The 18,568-nt window shown below is 39.0% G+C and overlaps 1 protein-coding gene across 1 annotated transcript in view; it reads right to left on the bottom strand.

Moving 5' to 3' along the window:
• The window catches only part of LOC132816198 (band 4.1-like protein 4B), a 373,493-nt gene that overhangs the window by 62,916 nt on the left and 292,009 nt on the right, over positions 1 to 18,568 (bottom strand). The window contains exon 19 of the mRNA XM_060825694.1: positions 18,262 to 18,387. Within this exon, the coding sequence (XP_060681677.1) occupies positions 18,262 to 18,387 (126 nt within the window). The remainder of the gene's footprint in view (positions 1 to 18,261; positions 18,388 to 18,568) is intronic.

Genomic DNA, 18,568 nt, shown 5'->3' on the forward strand with positions numbered 1-18,568 from the left:
GGGAGGCAGAGGAGAGGATTGGCAAAATTATTCTGGGTAGGAGTGAAAGGAACAGGGTGATCATTATGGGGGAATTTAACTTCCCCAACATTGATTGGAAATACCATAACTCTAGTATGTCAGATAGATCAGTTTTGTCCAATGTGTGCAGGAGCGTTTCCTGACACAGTGTGTCAAAGGGCCGACAAGAAGGGAGGCCACACTGGATCTGGTGTTTGGTAATGAACCAGGCCAGGTGTTTGATTTAGTTGTAGGTGAGCACTTTGGAGAGTGTGACCATAATTCAGTTACGTTTAGTTTAGTGATGGAAAGGCTTAGGTACATGCCACGGGTCAAGAGTTATCGATGGGGCAAGGGCAATAATAATGCGATTAGGCAAGAATTAGGATGCATAGAATGGGGTAGCAAAATGCAGGGGATGGGGACAATGAAAATTTGGAGCTGGTTTAAGGAATGGATATTGCGTGTCCTTGATAGGTATGTCCCTGTCAGGCAGGGAGGAAGTGATAAGGTAAGGGAATCATGGTTTTCTACAGAAATTGCATCTCCTGTTAAGTGGAAGACTGAGGCTTATGTGCTGATGAGACAAGATGGTTCAGATGAGGCGATGGAGAGTTACAGGTCAGCTGGGAAGGATTTAAAGAGACAGTTAAAAGGAGTGAAGAGAGGACATGAGCAGTCTTTACCAGGTAGAACAAAAGAGAACCCTAAAGCTTTCTATAGGTATGTAGGGAGTAAAAGGATGATTAGGGTAGGAATAGGACCAGTCAAAGACAGAAGTGGGAAGTTGAGTGTGGACTCTGAAGATCGGAGAGGTGCTAAACGAACATTTCTCATCGGTTTTCACTCAGGAAAGGGAGAATATTGTAGAGAAGAAGAATGAGGTATGAGATATTAGACTAGAAAGGATCGAGATTAGTTACGAAGTGGTTTAGATTAGATTACCCAGTGTGGAAACAGGCCCTTTGGCCCAACCCACCCAGACCCATTCCCCTACATTTATCCCTTCACCTAACACTATGGGCAATTTAGCATGGCCAATTCACCTGACCTGCACATCTTTGGAGTGTGGGAGGAAACTGGAGCACCCGGAGGAAACCCACGCAGACACGGGGAGAATGTGCAAACTCCACACAGACAGTTGCCCGAGGCAGGAATTGAACCCAGGTCCCTGGCACTGTGAGGCAGCAGTGCTCACCACTGAGCCAGATGTGCAGGTGTTATCAATTCTAGAAGGAGTGAAAGTAGACAAGTCCCCTGGGCTGGATGGGATTTATCTGAGGATTCTCTGGGAAGCTAGGAAGGAGATAGCGGAGCCTTTGGCTTTGATATTTGAGTCGTCATTGTCTACAGGTTTAGTACCAGAGGACTGGAGGATTGTAAGTGTTGTGCCCTTGTTCAAGAAGGGCAGCAGAGATGACCCAGACAATGATAGACCAGTGAACCATACTTCTGTTGTAGGAAAGGTTTTGGAAAGGATTACAAGAGATGGGATTTATAATCATTTAGCAAACAACAATTTGATTTCAGATAGTCAACATGGTTTCGTCAAGGACAGGTCGTGTCTCACAAACCTCTGAGGTTTTTGAGAAGGTGACCAAGCATGTAGATGAGTGTCGGACAGTTGACATGGCGCAAATGGACTTCAGTAAAGCCTTATTAAAGGTTCCACATGGTAGGCTGTTGGAGAAAATGCAGAGGCATGGGATTGAGAATGATCTAGCAGCTTGGATTAGAAACTGGCTTTCTGAAAGAAGGCAGCGAGTGGTGGTTGATGGAAAATATTCAGCATGGAGTCTGGTTACTAGTGATGTGCCACAAGCATCTGTTTTGGGACTACCGCGGTTTGTCATTTTTATAAGTGATTTAAGACGCAGGCAGAGGTGGATGGATTAGTAAGTTTGCAGATGACACTATAGTCGGTGGAGTAGTGGACAGTGTGAAAGAACGTTGCAGGTGGCAGGGGGACTTGGATAAACTGCAGAATTGAGCTGAGAGGTGGCAAATGGAGTTCAATGCAGCTAAGTGTGAGGTGATTCACTTTGGGAAGAATAACAGGAAGGCAGAGTACTCGGTCAATGGAAAGATTCTTGGTAGTGTGGATGTGCAGAGGATCTTGGGAGTCCATGTACATAGATCCCTGAAAATTGCCACCCAGGTTGATAGTGCTGTTAAGGTGGTATACAGTGTGTTAAGTTTCACTGGTAGAGGGATTGAGTTCCAGAGCTGCAATGTCATGCTGCAACTTTACAAAATGCTAGCGTGGCCACACTTGGAATATGGTGTACAGTTCTGGTCATCATATTTTGGGAAGGATGTGGAAGCATTGGAAAAGGTGCAGAGGAGATTTACCAAGATGTTGCCTGGTCTGGAGGGAAGCTCTTATGAGGAAAGGCTGAGAAATTTAGGTCTGTTCTCATTGGAAAGAAGGCGGCCAAGAGGGGATTTGATAGAGACATACAAGATGATCAGAGGATTAGATGGGGTAGACAGTGAAAGTCTTTTTCCTAGGATGAAGAGTCAGCTTGCATGAGGGGGCATAACTACAAATTAAGGAGTGATAGATTTAAGACAGATGTCAGAGGCAGGTTCGTCACTCAGAGTGGTAAGGGTGTGGAATGCCCTACCTGCCAACTTAGTCAACTCAGTCACATTAGGGAGATTTAAACAATCCTTGGATAAGCACATGGATGATGATAGGATAGTGTAGGGGGACAAGCTTAGAATAGTTCACAGGTCGGCGCAACATCGAAGGCCGAAGGGCCTGTTCTGCGCTGTATTGTTCTATATACAGACCCATTCACTCTGTCCTGCCAAAAATACAGTATCATCTACACTAGACCCACTTTCCCAAAGTAGGCCCATAGACATGAAGGTTATGACATTTCAAGTGCTAATCCAACTATTTTGTAAAGGTTGTAAGGTTCCCACCTCAACTACCCTTCTAGATAGTACACTCCAAACCCCCAGCACCCTCTGGGTGAGACGTATTTCCTCAAATCCTCTCTAAACCTCCTGTCTTTCATTGTAAAATGATGCCCCCTTGCATAGAATTTTACAGCACAGAAGTTATGGTGGAATTATATAAATGTTGGTTAGGCCACAGCTAGAGCAATAATTAGAGATCCATTCCAGCATTACGCCCTTTACAGAGGATCAGGGTTCTGTGTAAATGGGGCACATCACAGCCTGCTTGTTCAACCAACCAGATTGAAGAGGCTGGAATCATAATTTCGAGTACTTGAGCCAAAGGGTCTGGAAGCCACATTGTACACAGGAACAGGACAGCACTGAAAGTGGGTGCAGAGGAGATGTACCAGGAAGTTGCCTGAGCTGGAGAGTTTCAATTATGAAGTAAGGTTGGACAGACTGGGTTTGTTCTCCTTACAACAGAGGAGATTAAGAGAGAACATGATGGAGATATATAAAATTATGAGGGACAATGGATTGGATAGAGAGGAAGAAACATTTCCCATTGATGGAGGGATCATTGTCCAGGGAGCATAGATTAAAGGTAAAGGACACATGGTTTAGAGAAGATGTGAGGTAAAAACCTTTTCACCAAAAGGGTAGTGGGAATCTGGAACTCACTGCTTCTATGGGTGCTAGAGGCAGAAACCCTCATAACATTTAAGAAGTTTTAATTATGCATTACAATGCCAAGGAATACAAGGTTTTGGGCCAACTGCTGAAAAATAGAATTAGAATAGTTAGGTTGTCATTTTTGACTGTATGGACAAGATGGGCCAAAGGGCATTTTTCTGTGCTGTAGATCTCTATGACTATTGACTTGATGACCAAGGAGAACAGCTGCTTTCTATTCTTGTCAATGCTCCTCAGTCTTATATACCTCTATAAACTCTGCTTCAAATAAAATAACTTGAGATTATCCAGCTACTCTTCATAGCAGAAATGTTCCTTCCCAGGCAACATCCTGGTGGATCTCCTTTGCACCCCGCCCAGTGCATTCACATCTTTCCTAGTGTGGTGACCAGAACTGCACACAGTACTCCAGTTGTGACATAACCAAAGCCCTGTACAGCTCCATCATGACCGTGCTGCGCTTATAATCTTTGCCACAACCGATAAAAGCAAATAAACTGTTTGCCTTCTTAATTACCTTATTAACCTGTCCTGCCTCCTTCGGGGATCAATGGACAAGCATCTCAAGAACCTTTGGTTCCTCTGAGCCTCCTAATGTCCCTAGTATCCAAAAATGTATTACTTTCTGTCTTGAATATACACAGAATAATTGTTATTCAAGGTATTTTGGTCAGAAAATTCGAAAGGTTCCCAATCCTAAGTGAGGAACGTTCTCTTCATTTCACTTCTAAATCACTGCTTCCCAAGATAATAGCCCCCATAAATTCTCCAGCTGGGAACACCACCTACTGTGTTAATCCTCTAAAAATGTAAATTTCAATCAGATCACTTGTAATTCCTCTAAATACCAGAGACGGAGGTTCAATCTATTCAATTTTTTTTTAAAAAGCAGCAGAGACCTCTCATCCAAGGGTTCAATCCACTGAACACTGACTACACTTTCTTGAAGAAGAGAGTTTATTCTGTTAGGAAAAGAGTGCAAAAACACACATAACGCTCTGGATGTGGCTTAACCAATGTCTTTTTCTTAAAAACTGCAACAAAGCTTATTTACTGTTAATCTCCTATCACCTTACAATAAAAGCTAATATATTTGTCTTTCTAATCACTGTGTACTTGCTTGTAACTTTGTCATTTGTATTCAAGGACACTCAAATTCCTCTCAATAACAACACTAACTTCTCACTTCATAGAAAATATCTTGCTCTCCTAATCTCCTGACCAATTAAATTATTTCAAATTTCCTCACATTGTAGTCCAAGTTGTGCATATCCATTAAACTCATCAAAAGAAACATGTGCCTTGTTCATTGAAATGAAAATATTATTTTTCAACACTTTGATAAATTTCAGATTACTGGCAAAGCACCAATATTTCATTCAAATGCTCCAAATTATGATTCCAGCCTCTTCAATCTGGTTGGTTGAACAAGCAGGCTGTGATGTGCCCCATTCACACAGGACCCTGATCCTCTGTAAAGGGATGGATCTCTAATTATTGAAAGTTACCACATAAATGTCTATGAAGTCAGTGAACAACAGAGTAGAATTACTTCAAAATCCAAACCATAAATGTTTACAGTGGATATTTTAGCAAAGCATGGATGCATTCAGTAGAAGTATTATTTCAGAATTTCTTAGCATCTGCAGAAGGGTGTACAATGCGTCCTATCTGGGACAGCCTGAAGAATGAATTCTCAACTCTGTTATTTAAGATACGTGATGACTTAAAAAGTACTAACAACTGCTCCTTTTCTACTTTGAGCACTGCAATTAAAGCAGCTTGGCTTCCTTCTTGGATGAAAACAAAAATACAGTTTATTGACAAAGTGTACTTTCCAGTTGAAAGGAATAAAGAACGTAAGCTTGCTTTTCCAAATGATTGAAAAACAGCAGGGAGATATTTCAAGCACTATATTTCTCCTGATTGCCAACTGCTCATGTCACTCACAAGATAATCCTCTATAATAGCAGCAACTTTCCACTTTGCACCATGTTTTGTAAGAGAGAATATTTTTTATGCAAAAATGTGAAATTGCATAACAATAACTTTTAGACATTATCGGAGTCGACATGCATTTATCAAAGTTTATTATGGAATACATGACAGCAAACTCAGTAATGTTTTCTAAGGGACTAAACAGAGTCTGCATCATGCTATGTGTTGGATTTGCTGCTACCATTCTCACTAAATGTAAGGATAACAGGACTGCCATGGTCAAATGCAATAAAAGAAAACCACTTTCTGATATAAACTAGATGGGACTCTTATATTGAACGGAAATACCTCATTGAATGTTAACAATTAGTATGAGGTTTTATTGATACGATGGACATTGCTACAGAGTTCATGAAGAGAACCAGGATATTAGGTCATATTCTGCGGAGGTCTTAAGTTGTTATGCTCAAAATAACATCAAACCTTTTCACTCACACACAATATCTCCCCCAAACTTTTTCTCCCCGTTTTAGTATTATATTTGTATATATAATTATATCTAACACTATCCCATTGCCGCAAATGCTTCGTTCCTCCATCGCCCTTGCACCTCTCAGACTTTACAAATTCAGGTGAGCTGCAGTTTTCATAATTCTTCCAGAATGTTCTTTTTACAGATATTTGCTAGTTGGAAGACCATTGCCTTTTATTTCTTTCTGATAGTTTGAGCTCTGTAGGTCCCTTCAAACTGAAAGATGTTTTATCTCCTGGAGACATTGGGGTCATCTTTTCTGCTGAAATGAACAATTGTGTCTTTACTGTGTCTATAGGACCTGTAATCTGTTGGACTTCCTCTGTAGAGGGAACCTTTTCTGCTGAAATAGGCAATTTTTAAAAATTTCCTGAATCTCTGAGATAATTGCGTCCCTGTGGCATCTTGAACCATTGGTCAACGCTTCACAATGATATCTTTCCTAGAATTGTAACACCACTTCTTTTATCTATGTCAGCAGATTTTATTCCCAATCTGTCTGCAGATCTTTGCTAGAATATATAGGTTCTGTCGTTCAAATATTGATTGGTTTAGACATACTTATTTGCTCTCAGTGATTACATTATTGATAAAACTGACATGTTTCATTCCTCAGTTCTGTATTTAAGAACTGTTTCATGCTCAGCATGATCTGTCTCAGTCACTAAAGATTATTTTTGGTGAGAAAAGGACTATTTCTGCTTGAAATAGTCTCATGTGAGTTACCTCAGCATTTTGTATTAGACCCAATTATTTGTTCATCAAGTGGTGTTGTAGGCTGAGTTAAATCAGTTAAAAATTTGTCAATCAGTTCAAATGGAGTACATTGCACATCTACTATCTGATTGCTTGTGTTTTCTTCCAAACCTTGCTATGTTATGCAATCTGAAATCTCTTCAGTGTTAATAGCAGTGAAAGATATTTCTGATAACCTGTTTTCATTATAGGTTCCCACATTGTTGACAGTATAAAACAAATTTCTTATGCTAACACATAATATCAATGGTCTTTGCTGTTTATTTGGCTTGTGCCATGAGTCCAAGGAATCTTCTACTCATTTTCTTCTGACAAGTAGTTCCTTAACTGGCTTTTCCTCGACCAGTATTGCACTGACTTTAACTAATTTAATTCCTTATGTCATTTGAAGAGCATGAGAACATGATGAACTTTCCTAGTCAAAGAGCCAGATTTCTCGATTGTGAAATACATATAAATTTGTAGCATTTGGTATTCCCTATAATGCTAGTTACTCATAATTCCTTTAATCTTAAGTACAAAGGACCATGTAGTTACATGATTGTCAGTTGCACGGTATTTCTAAACCATGGATCAGTATTGGATTACATGCATTTTGATGTCCAACTTGAAATTCATGAAATAAAATATTGAAATGAATATCAGTCAAAATGTAAAGAATTGATCCCTATTTTTCTGATTAGTTCATTAGTATTTTTTAAAAATGTTGTAGATTGTTCCATCTTTGTGAGGTAGTCATTTCTTGCTTTTCGGAAATAGTGTCCTACTTTGGCGCATTTTCTGAAAGTGGCCTTTTCCTCAGCTGTTACACATTTGCTTTTAATAGCTGGACACTGTTTCTGCCTGTGAAAATTCTTTGCTGCACAGTGCTGACAAGGATTGTAAATGTCTGGTGCCTACCCTCTTCACTATAACTGAATTCCCGTGTGTGTAATTCATCCTTCTACCCTAAGAATTGAATGGACACTGTTGATACCATGCTAAAGTCAATTTTCTCTTAGAATTGATGTACATCCAGACTCCTGCTTTGCTCACTAAATGAATGACTTTCTTTAGAGTCAGGTTTTCTTTGGACCGTGTTATGATCAGATGAAGAGGGTAATCATCTCTTCTTCCTTTAGTTGTCTCTCAGCCAGTCACAAGTATTATTTTACATACTTGTCAATTAAAGACATAGTTAGAAGATCATAATGAAGGAGCTATTTGCAACATTTTCTTGAAAGGAAACAGGAATCTTTAAATCTATTAACTTTGAGCAAAATAATGAAAATATGACATCAAACCCATAATATATAGACAATAAGTTTAGAAGTCCAAATGTCTAATATAGACCAAAAGAATAGACTACATAGTTTAAAAAAAAAGTTATAGCCCCTGCAGAGTTAAGATTTCTAACCTGAGATCAAAGTTGTACAAATGGAATTGAATGTATTGGTGTCTCTCAGCAGTGGTGAATTTTGTAGATATTTTTGAGTTCTCATAGAATGGTTATTTCCTTATTTTCACTTCAATTAGGCACCATTTTCCAAGATCAGAAGGGAAGTGGGTAGGGATAGTCAGACTTTTTTGGTGTCTATAGTGGCACAGTGGTTAGCGCTGCTGCCTCACAGTACCTGGGACCCAGGTTTCAGTCTATCCTCAGGCAACTGTCTGTGTGGAGGTTTCATGTTCTCTCTGTCTCTGCAGGTGTTTCCTATCGGTACTCCGGTTCCCTCCCACAGTCCAAAGATTTGTAAGTTCGATGGATTTACCATGCTAAATTGTCCATTGTGTCCATGGGTGTGCAGGCTAGGTGGATTAGCCATTGGAAATCTCAGGTTACAGGATAGGTTAGGAGATGGGTCTGGGTGGAATGGTCTTCAGAGAGTTGGTGTGGACTCATTGAGCTGATTGGCCTGCTCCCACATTGTAGGGACTCTATTTGTATATAACCAAACATGTTGTTTCTTTCTGCTGTTCAAAAGCAGCTGTTGAAATATAGTTGTGTGTATTCCTGAGTCTGGCTTCATTGTCTGTCCAAAGTGGCTAACTGGCAGGTAAACCTTTATTTCACCACATATGAAATCATCATACATACGTGACTCAAAACAGGAGACACAGATTTGATTTATTGAAGCTTGACTCATTTGACTGATTTCAACATCTTTAGATAAAATGGTAATTTCATAATTGGCTGTTTCATTTACTCTATTTAATTCTCTAGACTTGCCTCAATCTGGGGTTGTGATGAGCTGTAGTTAGGTCCTGAAGTGACCAGCTGTAGTTAAGTCCTTAGGTCAACATATATGCTGTTTTAGTTCATGAATGTTTTCTGGTATACCAGCCAGATTATGGATGATAACATTCAATAGTTCATATCTGTCATCATTATAACAGTTGTTATAAAGCAGAGTCATCCACAATTGTATTGCTTATGATTTATCACTTGGAGTCACCATAATCACATTTCATCACTTTTCTGAAGAGATCATTAATGAAATCATCAATGGATTCCTCTGGTTTCGACATACTTCGATTAAATTTTGCTCCTTCGATTATTTTAGTCGTTCTGAGATTTAAGCACTTGTCAAAGTCTTTCAGTACTTCAAAGTATTGGTTGCTTCTTTTACCCTTTGGCAAGCTAAACCATCATCAGCTATACTCCCAATTGTATATAAAAAGATTAAATTGCTCAGTTTTTGATTTAGTGTCTAGTATGAAAGTTCTGTATCCTATTTGGCTCATCTCTGGGTTTTAAATCTTCCTGATATGCACAGTATTTAAAAACCCCAGTTAGTGTGAGCAGACTTCAGCAGAGTGAGGCAAAGGCCAAGTGAGCACACTCTTAAAAATTTGCTTCAAAATGGGAAGTCAGTACAAAGGGGCACATAGAAGCTTTCACTAAGGTTACTGCAAAAAGTAAATGTTCTAGAGGGAGGGGTGAGTGGGAGATTATTTAGATATTCATGTAGATTAGGATAGTCAGATTGTCAGAGGTAGCTATGACTTATGCTTGGGACAGTTTTCTTCAACAATGTGTAGTGGATCCAAGCAGGGATCAGGCTATTTTGGATCCACTGATGTGTAATGAGACAGATTTAATAAATGACGTCAGAGTAAATATCCCCCTAGGAAGCAGTGGTAGTAATTCAGTTTGAGAGGGACAAACTTGGGTCAGAAACAACTGTGCTCAGCTTAAATAAAGGAATGAGGACAGAGCTGGTTGAAGTGGATGGGGAAGGAAGTTTGGCAGCAAAGACAATTGAGGAAAAATGGCAAACATTTAAGAAAATAGAGTCATAGAGATGTACAGCATGGAAACAGACCCTTCAATGGCTGATGACTTACAGCAAAGTCATATCTCAGTGAGGAAGAGGAATTCCAGGATAGAGATAAGCCAATCATGATTAACCAGGGAAGTTATGGATAGCATCAAATTGAAAGATAAAAAAGCATAGAACGTGGCAAAGGTTAGTGTTAAGCCAGAGGATTGGAGAAGTTTTAAAAACCAACAAAAGACGGTAAAAGTAAAATTAAGGGGGAGAAAAAGGTTTCCTGCACCTGATGGAATGGATCCAAGGATATCAAAAGTAGTAACTACAGATTTAATGGATGTACTGGCAGAATCCTCAGATTCTGGAAAAGTCTGGGAAACTGCCAATTTAACACCTTCGTTTAAGAAGGGTAGGAAACAAAGAAAAGATACCTATAGGGAAGTTAACTTAATGTCTGCTATTGGGTAGATGTTGAAGTCTATTCTAAATTATGTAAAAGTTCAGCATTTAGAAATGCATAATATAATCAATTAGAGTCAGCATGGCTTCATAAAGGGGAAATCATGTCTTACAAATATATTAAAAGTCTTTGAGGAATAAAGAAACAGGATAAATAAAAAGGAAACAGTGGATGTCATCTATTTGCATTTTCAGAAGGCACTTGATAAGGTACCACATGTGGGATACTTAATAAGGTAAGAGCCCATGGTGTTGGACATGGTATATTAGTTTTGGTAGAGGATTGGGCTAATTAATAAAAGGCAGAGTGGCACATTTTTGAATGACAACTTGTAACTAATGGCGTGCTCCGGGAATTGGTGCTTGGCTTACAGTTAATTGCAATATATGTTAATTACTTGGATGAGAGAAGTGAATGTATTGTAGCCATGTTTGCAGATGACTCAAAAATAGGTTGGAAGACAATTGGTGAGGAAAAAACAACAGTCTAGAGAGGGATATAAACAGGTTAAGTGAATGAGAAAAAAAACTTAGCAGATGGAATACAATATGGGAAATATGAGATTATGCAGTTTGGCAGGAAGAACAGAGTGCTGAAAATTATTTAAATGGATAAAGACTGCAGAAAGCTACAGCATAGAGAGTTTTTGCAAAATCTCAAAAAGCTAGCATACAAGTTAACCAGGTAATAGAGAAGGCAAATGGAATGCTGACCTTTATTTCAAACGGAATGAGGTATAAAAATAGGGAAGTCTTGCTAAAACTGTACGAGGTACTAGTCAGACCACAGCTGAATATTGTGAATGGTTTTAGTCCCTTTTCTCAAGAAAGAAACAATGGCATTGGAGACAGCCCAGGGAGGGTTCACTCGACTAATTTGCAAAGACAGAGCGAGTAGATTGGGCCTATACTCATTGGAATTTAAAGAATGAGAGTCAAGTTATTGAAACATACAAGATTCTTATGGGACTTGACATATCAGATGCAGAAAGGCTGTTTCCCTTTGTGGGAGAGCTGAGGACCAGAGGTCATAATCTCAGAGTAAAGGGTCACCCTTTTAAGACAGAGATGAGAATTTTTTTCTCTTAAAGGCTAGTGAATTTTGGAATTCTTCACCTGTAGAGGCTGAGTCATTAAGTATATTCAAGTCTGAGAGAATAACACAATCGAGGATTATGGGGATAAAACAGGAAAATGGAGTTGAGGATTATCCGATCAGCCATGACCTCACTGAAAGGCAGACTAGATGGGTTGGATGGCCTGCTTCTGTTCCTTTGTTTATAGTCTTATGGCAATATTATTTCTGATGCTATGTCTTCCCAGTGTAATTATTTATTTTCCTGGCTTTAAAGGTTATTGTTTCATTGGAACTGCGGTGCTGCATTTTTGGAGGGTTTACCTGTATTTTGCAGCTGAAATGAAACACTTCAACCTTTTGTGGCTAAAATGGGTTTTCCTGTCTTTTTCACAATTTCATCGGATGAAGTGCTGTCCACAGCCTTAATAACCGATTCCGTTCTCTTAACAATTTTACTGAATGTATTTCTGTGGCTTTAATGAACCATTCCTGCTTTAATCTTGTTTTTTTTAAATGACTCCTACTGTTCATGATTTTAAGACATGATCCCTATTTCCTTCACAATGTTTTCCTGGATAATTGTCAATCCCTGTAGTTTATATAAATGTTTAATAAATAAACAAAAATAAATGCTTTCTGCCTTTAACATATATTTAATAAAGGATCTCCTGCCTTTTCTATGTGCTTAACAAAGTTTCTTACCTTGCTGTTTCAATGAGGTCAGGTTTGTTTAGGCTTCTAATCTGCTCATATATCACTTTAATTCTAGTTTTGCCATGTTCCTGGGTTGTGACCATGAATTAAATTGCTTTTGCAGTACTTGATTTCCCTCGCTGTCAGTGTCCTTTTGTGGTGCCAATCCACTGTGGTGATGGTGTTCAAACTATGCTGTAACTATTTTCCCAGTCTGAATTACTGTCACTTTTAAATTTTTCCTCGACCATCAGACATTTTACCTGTATTTTATGACTTGCATTCAATCTTCAGCTGAAATCAGTCTCAGGACGGTTTCTGCAAACCATCACCACATGGGGCAGTCTGCATGTGGTTTGGAGTAACTAATTGTCTTTCTCCAGGGAATTACTTCAGCACCTCTCTTACTTGGCCTGAAATGTTTTTATTATTGACTGAAGCTGCCTCTTTGTTGAATTTTGCCACTTATCTTGAACTGTCCTTGTTAGCAACAGTCTGCATTAACAGGTAACAGAGTCTGAAGATGCTGAAAACTCTCCATCATTGCTACCATGTTGTATGAGGCAGTGAAATGAAATCCTCGCCACTGTTTATTCACCATGTTTTAAGTATGGCTAACCGAAACTGCACCTTACAACGTGGTAGATTTGCTGCCATCATCCTCTTTAACTGCAGGGATCTACAAGGCTTGGTCCAATGCGACAGAGGAAAACTACTGACTGGTCTAACTAGAAGAGGCTCTTATATTTAAAAAGTAGCAGCTTATTGCATGTTAGCACTAGTTACAAGGTTAAATTGATTTGACAGACATTGTCATTTATGTCATGAGGAGGAACTAGGTCTTAATCCTCTAAGATCCTAGGCTGTTCTGCTAACACCCAAATGACACATCGTAACAGGTAGCGCTGATACGCTGATATCAGACACGTATACTTCATCTACCCTCAAGTTTTTTCTTCCATTGTTAATGTTTTACATTTGTGTATATAATAATGTTAAACACTACCCCATTTCTTCCAGAGGTCTTGAATTGTAGTGACCATATTTCTGTAAGTTTTAAGTTACTTATGATAATAGTAGTTCTTGTGTGAATGTACTAAATTTAGGGAAGGCTAACTACCACAATATTAGGGAGAAACTGGGAAATGAAGACTGGCAAACAGGATTAAGGAAAACCCCAAAGAGCAAGAGGATAGCTAGAGAAAGGGTAGGCACAGTCAGGGATGAAGGAGAGAATTTATGCATTGAGCTGGGAAAATAGATGAAGTCCTTAGTGTATACTTCATATTGGTATTCACAAAGGAGAGATCGTGGGTATGTTTCAGGAGTGATATATTGATGTTCTGGGACAGGTTAATGCAGAAAAGGAGGTCATGTTTTAAAAAAGCATTAAGGTAGACAAGACCCCAGGACTTGATGGGATTTTATCCCAGAAATTGCTGGGGCCTTACATGAAACCTTTGTATCCTCTTTACTTACAGAAGTTGTCCCAGGGGAATGGAAAATACCCACCACTGTTCTTATGAAGGGCAAAGTGATAATCCTGGAAATTACAGGTCATTGAGCCTTACATCAATGGTAGGGAAATTATTGGAGAAGGTTTTTAGGGATAGGATTTATTCACATTTCGGAAAATTTGGATGTATTAGCAATAAGAGAACAGCTTTGTGCAGGAGAGATTGTGTCTCACAAACTTGAATGAGATTTTTGAGAAAGTGACAAAGATGTAGAAGGGCAGGGTGGTGGATATGGATTTTAGCATGGCAATTACCAGGGTCTCTCATGGCAGGCTGATATAGGAGGTGAAGTCTTGTGGGATGAATATAGAACTGGCTTGGTCATAGAAGACAGAGAATAAAAGGTGGAAAGATTTATTCTGATTGGTGATCTGTGACCAGTGGTGTTCCGCATTGATCATTTCTGGGATCTCTGTACAGTGGTTTGTAAGACATATAAATGATTTGGAGGAGACTGTAGGTGGTCTAATAAGTAAGTTTGCAGATTACACAAAAATTGGAGGAGTGCAGACAATGAGGAAGGTTGCCAGAGGATACATCAGGATATGGAAATGCTGCAGACTTGGACTGAGAAATAGCAGATGGAATTTACTTCAGACAATTGAGAGGCTATGCATTTTGGAAGACCAAATGCAGGAAGGAAATAAACAGTAAATGGCAGAACCTTTAGTAGCATCCACAGGCATAAGGATCCAGACGTATATGTCCACAGTTTGCAGAAAGTGGCAAAACAAGTGGATAAGTTGATAAGAAGCCAATTGCACACTTGCCTTCATCAGCCAGTCAAAGAGCATAAAAATTGGCAAGAACATTGCAGCTGTATAGAATTTTGGGGAAGGCCACATTTGGAAAATTATGTACAGTTATGGTTGTTACATGATAAGGCAGATGTGGAGACTTTGGAGAGGGTACACAAATGGTTTACCAGGGTGTTGCCTGGTTTGGAATGTATTGGCTGCGAGGAGAGATTGGATAAATGTGGTTTGTTTTCATTTGAACATCGAAGGATGAGTGGTGACCTGATATAAGTTTACAAAATTAACAGAAGCATGGATAGAATGGACAGTTGGAATCTTTTCTCAGTATAGGAATGTCAATTATGAGGGGATATAGATTTAAGTTAAAAGTGGGGTGGGGAAGTTTAAAGAAGATGGGAGAGGCAAGGTTTTTTTAAAACATGGAGGGTGCTAAATCCTGGAATGCACTGCTAGAATTGGTGTGGAAGCAGATACAGTAGCAATGTTTAAAAGACATTTTGACACTTGCATGAATAGGCAGGGATACAGACTGCATAGAGGCAAAAGTTGTTTTACTGTAGAAATGCAACAGGTTCCTGTACTGTACCATTATTTGCTTTTTAGCTCTTGTACAAATTCAGACAATCTTCAGGTTTCACTATTATCTTAGAACTTTTTTTTTCAGATTTGAAAGGCTGGTAAGCTTGCTTGGTGGACGACCACTCTTTGTTGTTTTCTTTGTGATTATTTTGAGGTCTGTAGGTCCCTTCAAACTGGAGGGTCTTTAATTTCCTGAATTTTCTTTCTGGGGGACAGCTTCACTGGTAAAACAGGCAGTTGCAATTCCTCCAAGTTCCTAAACTGTTCTACCCAAATGACATAGTCAGAGTGGGAGTTACATACGCATCATGTTGGTATTTACCCTTTCAGACCCATATTCAAAAGTGATAGAACAATAAGAGCTTTAAATGCATTGGATAGTCTCAAAGGGACCTACAGCTGTCTCCTTAGGCAATTTCAACACACGTCTGCTATGCTGAAAATGTTAGAAACTTCTCAATTTGGTATGGTCTGGCCAGCCAAAATTTAAAAATCTCTTCTGAAGCTTAACTGACTCTTGGACTCACCTTTAAAACTTTCTCCCTCTCTCCATGCTCCCAAAGTCCCCTCAGTATTGCTAATGGTAGCTAATCTCAAAGCCAGTACAATGTACCCAGGTCAAGGGACCATATTTTCAATGCAGCCCAATCAAAGAAACTGGTTGGCAGTTCACAGAACATCCTTGGCAGTGTTTCTAAAACATTAGAATTCTTTTCCCAGTGCTGTATACTTTTGAATCTAAATTCAATAAAATTAGATACTGGGCCTGATAATTCCAGAAATACCCTGGCTGCTGCTAGATGGTATCACAGCTTACACCACTGAGAAGATACATAAATACAGGAGTATTATTTCAACTAACAGTTAGCAAAGCCTTTGATATTAACATTTTCTGTGCCACTACTTTGTCATGTTTAAACACTTAATAATGTCTCTGGTACCTTGCTTGCTTCGGGAATATAATAGTTAACAATTCTTTCTCATATTTTTCACGACCGATCAGCAATGTCACCTCATCAAGAAGACCGCTTATATTTCAAGTTAGAGTAAAATGCTGTCTGACAAGTTGTGAATAAAGCAGCATTCCACCAGATCTTGCGATATCAAATCATCTACCTTTATGTAGTACATGAAAACATAGCTGATTTATAACAGAGCAACTGCCAACACATTCTAGTAATTACAAAGTCATAAACTGCCTTTTCACCAGCAGATTGTGAGCGCTTCCAATGTGGAGTAAAATGCACTTAGCTATACACCATTGCAGAATTTGCTTACATTCAAAGGATTTGCAAGATATATAGCAAGACATACTGAAAATGTTAGTCAATATGACACATAAAATTGTGTCACACAAGGCGGGCCTTTACTTTTGTACAATTTAAGACAGAATTTCATTTAAATATGAATTCTGACCCTTCCTCAGAACTGATAGTGTTGAAGAAAATGTGCCCATTTGTAGCTGTTCAGCCTCCTCGCCGGATTTACATCCGCTCATTTGTCTGTCCAACTGTTGTTCTCGATCTTTGGGCTTTATTACCACCTGTCATTTACTCCTTACCCCCTCCCCCCACCCTATCTCCTGCATTTAAACCAACATTTTCCTTGCTACCATCAGTTCTGAGGAAGGGTCACTCGACTCGAAACGTTAACTCTGATTTCTCTCCACAGATGCTGACAGACCTGCTGAGTTTTTCCAACAATTTCTGCTTTCGTTTTTTATTTACAGGATCTACAGTTCTTTTGTCTTTATTCAGCAAAATATACAGCCTGATTAGTGAGCAGAGGAAAACACCAGTGTCAGATGGCTATGAACAGGTATCAAAGGGCTTCAGTCTTTGACATTGGAAGAGAACACAGATCTCTGGTGTCAGAAATACTGGGGTGAATCAGTGAATTTATTTGGATTGGGGTGCAGGCTGCCAGACAGCTGGGGAGGTAACTGGGTTGGACTAAAAATCGGAGCTGGAGGATGTCAATAGTTTCCTGATATTAGAGATGTCTGGAAAGAAGAGTCACAGCCAAAGAATAAGGGGTAAGCTATTCAGGACTGAGATGAGAAAGATTTTCTTCACTCAGAGGAGTTGCAAGTCGATGTAATTCTTTACCACAGGAAGCTGTTGGTGTTAGTTCGCAGAGTCATAGAAATATACAGCATGGAAAGACACCCTTTGATCCAACTCGTCCAAGTTGACCAAATATCCTAAATAAATCCAGTCCCAGAGAGAGATGGACATGGCCCTTGTGGCTAAAGAGATGAAGTAATATAGAGAGAAAGTGGGAGTGGGATACTAAAATTGCATGATCAGCCATGATTATATTGAAAGGTGGTGCAGACTTGAAGGGCTGAATGGTCTACTCTTGCACCTATTTTCTGTGTTTCTATGTTTGAAGGTAGCCTGGGTAAAGTTCTCAACCTGTTCTCAGGGATAAAAAAAATTAAGAATCACTCACCTTGAGAAGCTAGTAGGTCCTGCCTTTGATCACCTTCTGGGAATCCTGCAGCTTGGGTGTTGCCCTCACACGTTATTAAATTTAAAGTCATGTGTCATTGCTGTCATCAGATGATGTTTTCAATATGTTAATTAGGCTGATGTACGTTACTTGTGGGAGAATAATTCCACACCTGATTTCAGCAGTTTACAACTTGATGGAAAAGGAATGCTTGATGCTATTGTACTGATTAAAATCAAGGCCATGGATTCTGATTCTTCGCATAATTGTTCAATCTACTTCAATTATTTATCAGTTTGGAATTTGTGCCTTTGAAATAAAAAGAAAGCATTTTATTTCTTTGTTTTGTGTTAATTTGTCAGGTATTGGTAGCCATCATTGTGAAATTGTTTGGAAGTTTTCACAATTCAGATGTTGGATTTGAAATCTAATAAATCATAATTTAATTTTACGTTCTGCATATTTGATTGTGCAATAGTCTTGAAAGGATAAATGTTATATGTAAAATATTGTTTGTGTGTGTGAGCTAGTGGTAAACATCTCCAGATTCCTAATGCTGAAACAGTCTGACCTTGCCAAATTACTGTTGCAGTATGTTATGTAATTAGAGAAAAATTAAATGTTAGGACATAATACTCACTTGGGCTCCGACCTTCAGTGCAGCATCCATCTGGGCTTTAATGATGTTGCTCTTCATCTGATCAGGGACAGAAGAGGGTGATGCAGGAGAATGTAGCCCCTTTTCTAAAAGCTTCTTTTCCTCACCCTGGTGATTATAAACAAGGTCTATTAGTTTAAAAGTTGTTTGATTATTAACTCACTATACAAACAGAATCATATTTTTTGAAGTTCTGTTCCAAAGATTTTTATAAATTACTCTTCGAAAATTATTGACGGGATGTTGGCATTGTTTGCTTATCCTTAAATGCCCTTTAGGTGGAAATGGT

This window comes from Hemiscyllium ocellatum, chromosome 5 (assembly GCF_020745735.1).
Source record: "Hemiscyllium ocellatum isolate sHemOce1 chromosome 5, sHemOce1.pat.X.cur, whole genome shotgun sequence".
Lineage (NCBI taxonomy): Eukaryota > Metazoa > Chordata > Chondrichthyes > Orectolobiformes > Hemiscylliidae > Hemiscyllium > Hemiscyllium ocellatum.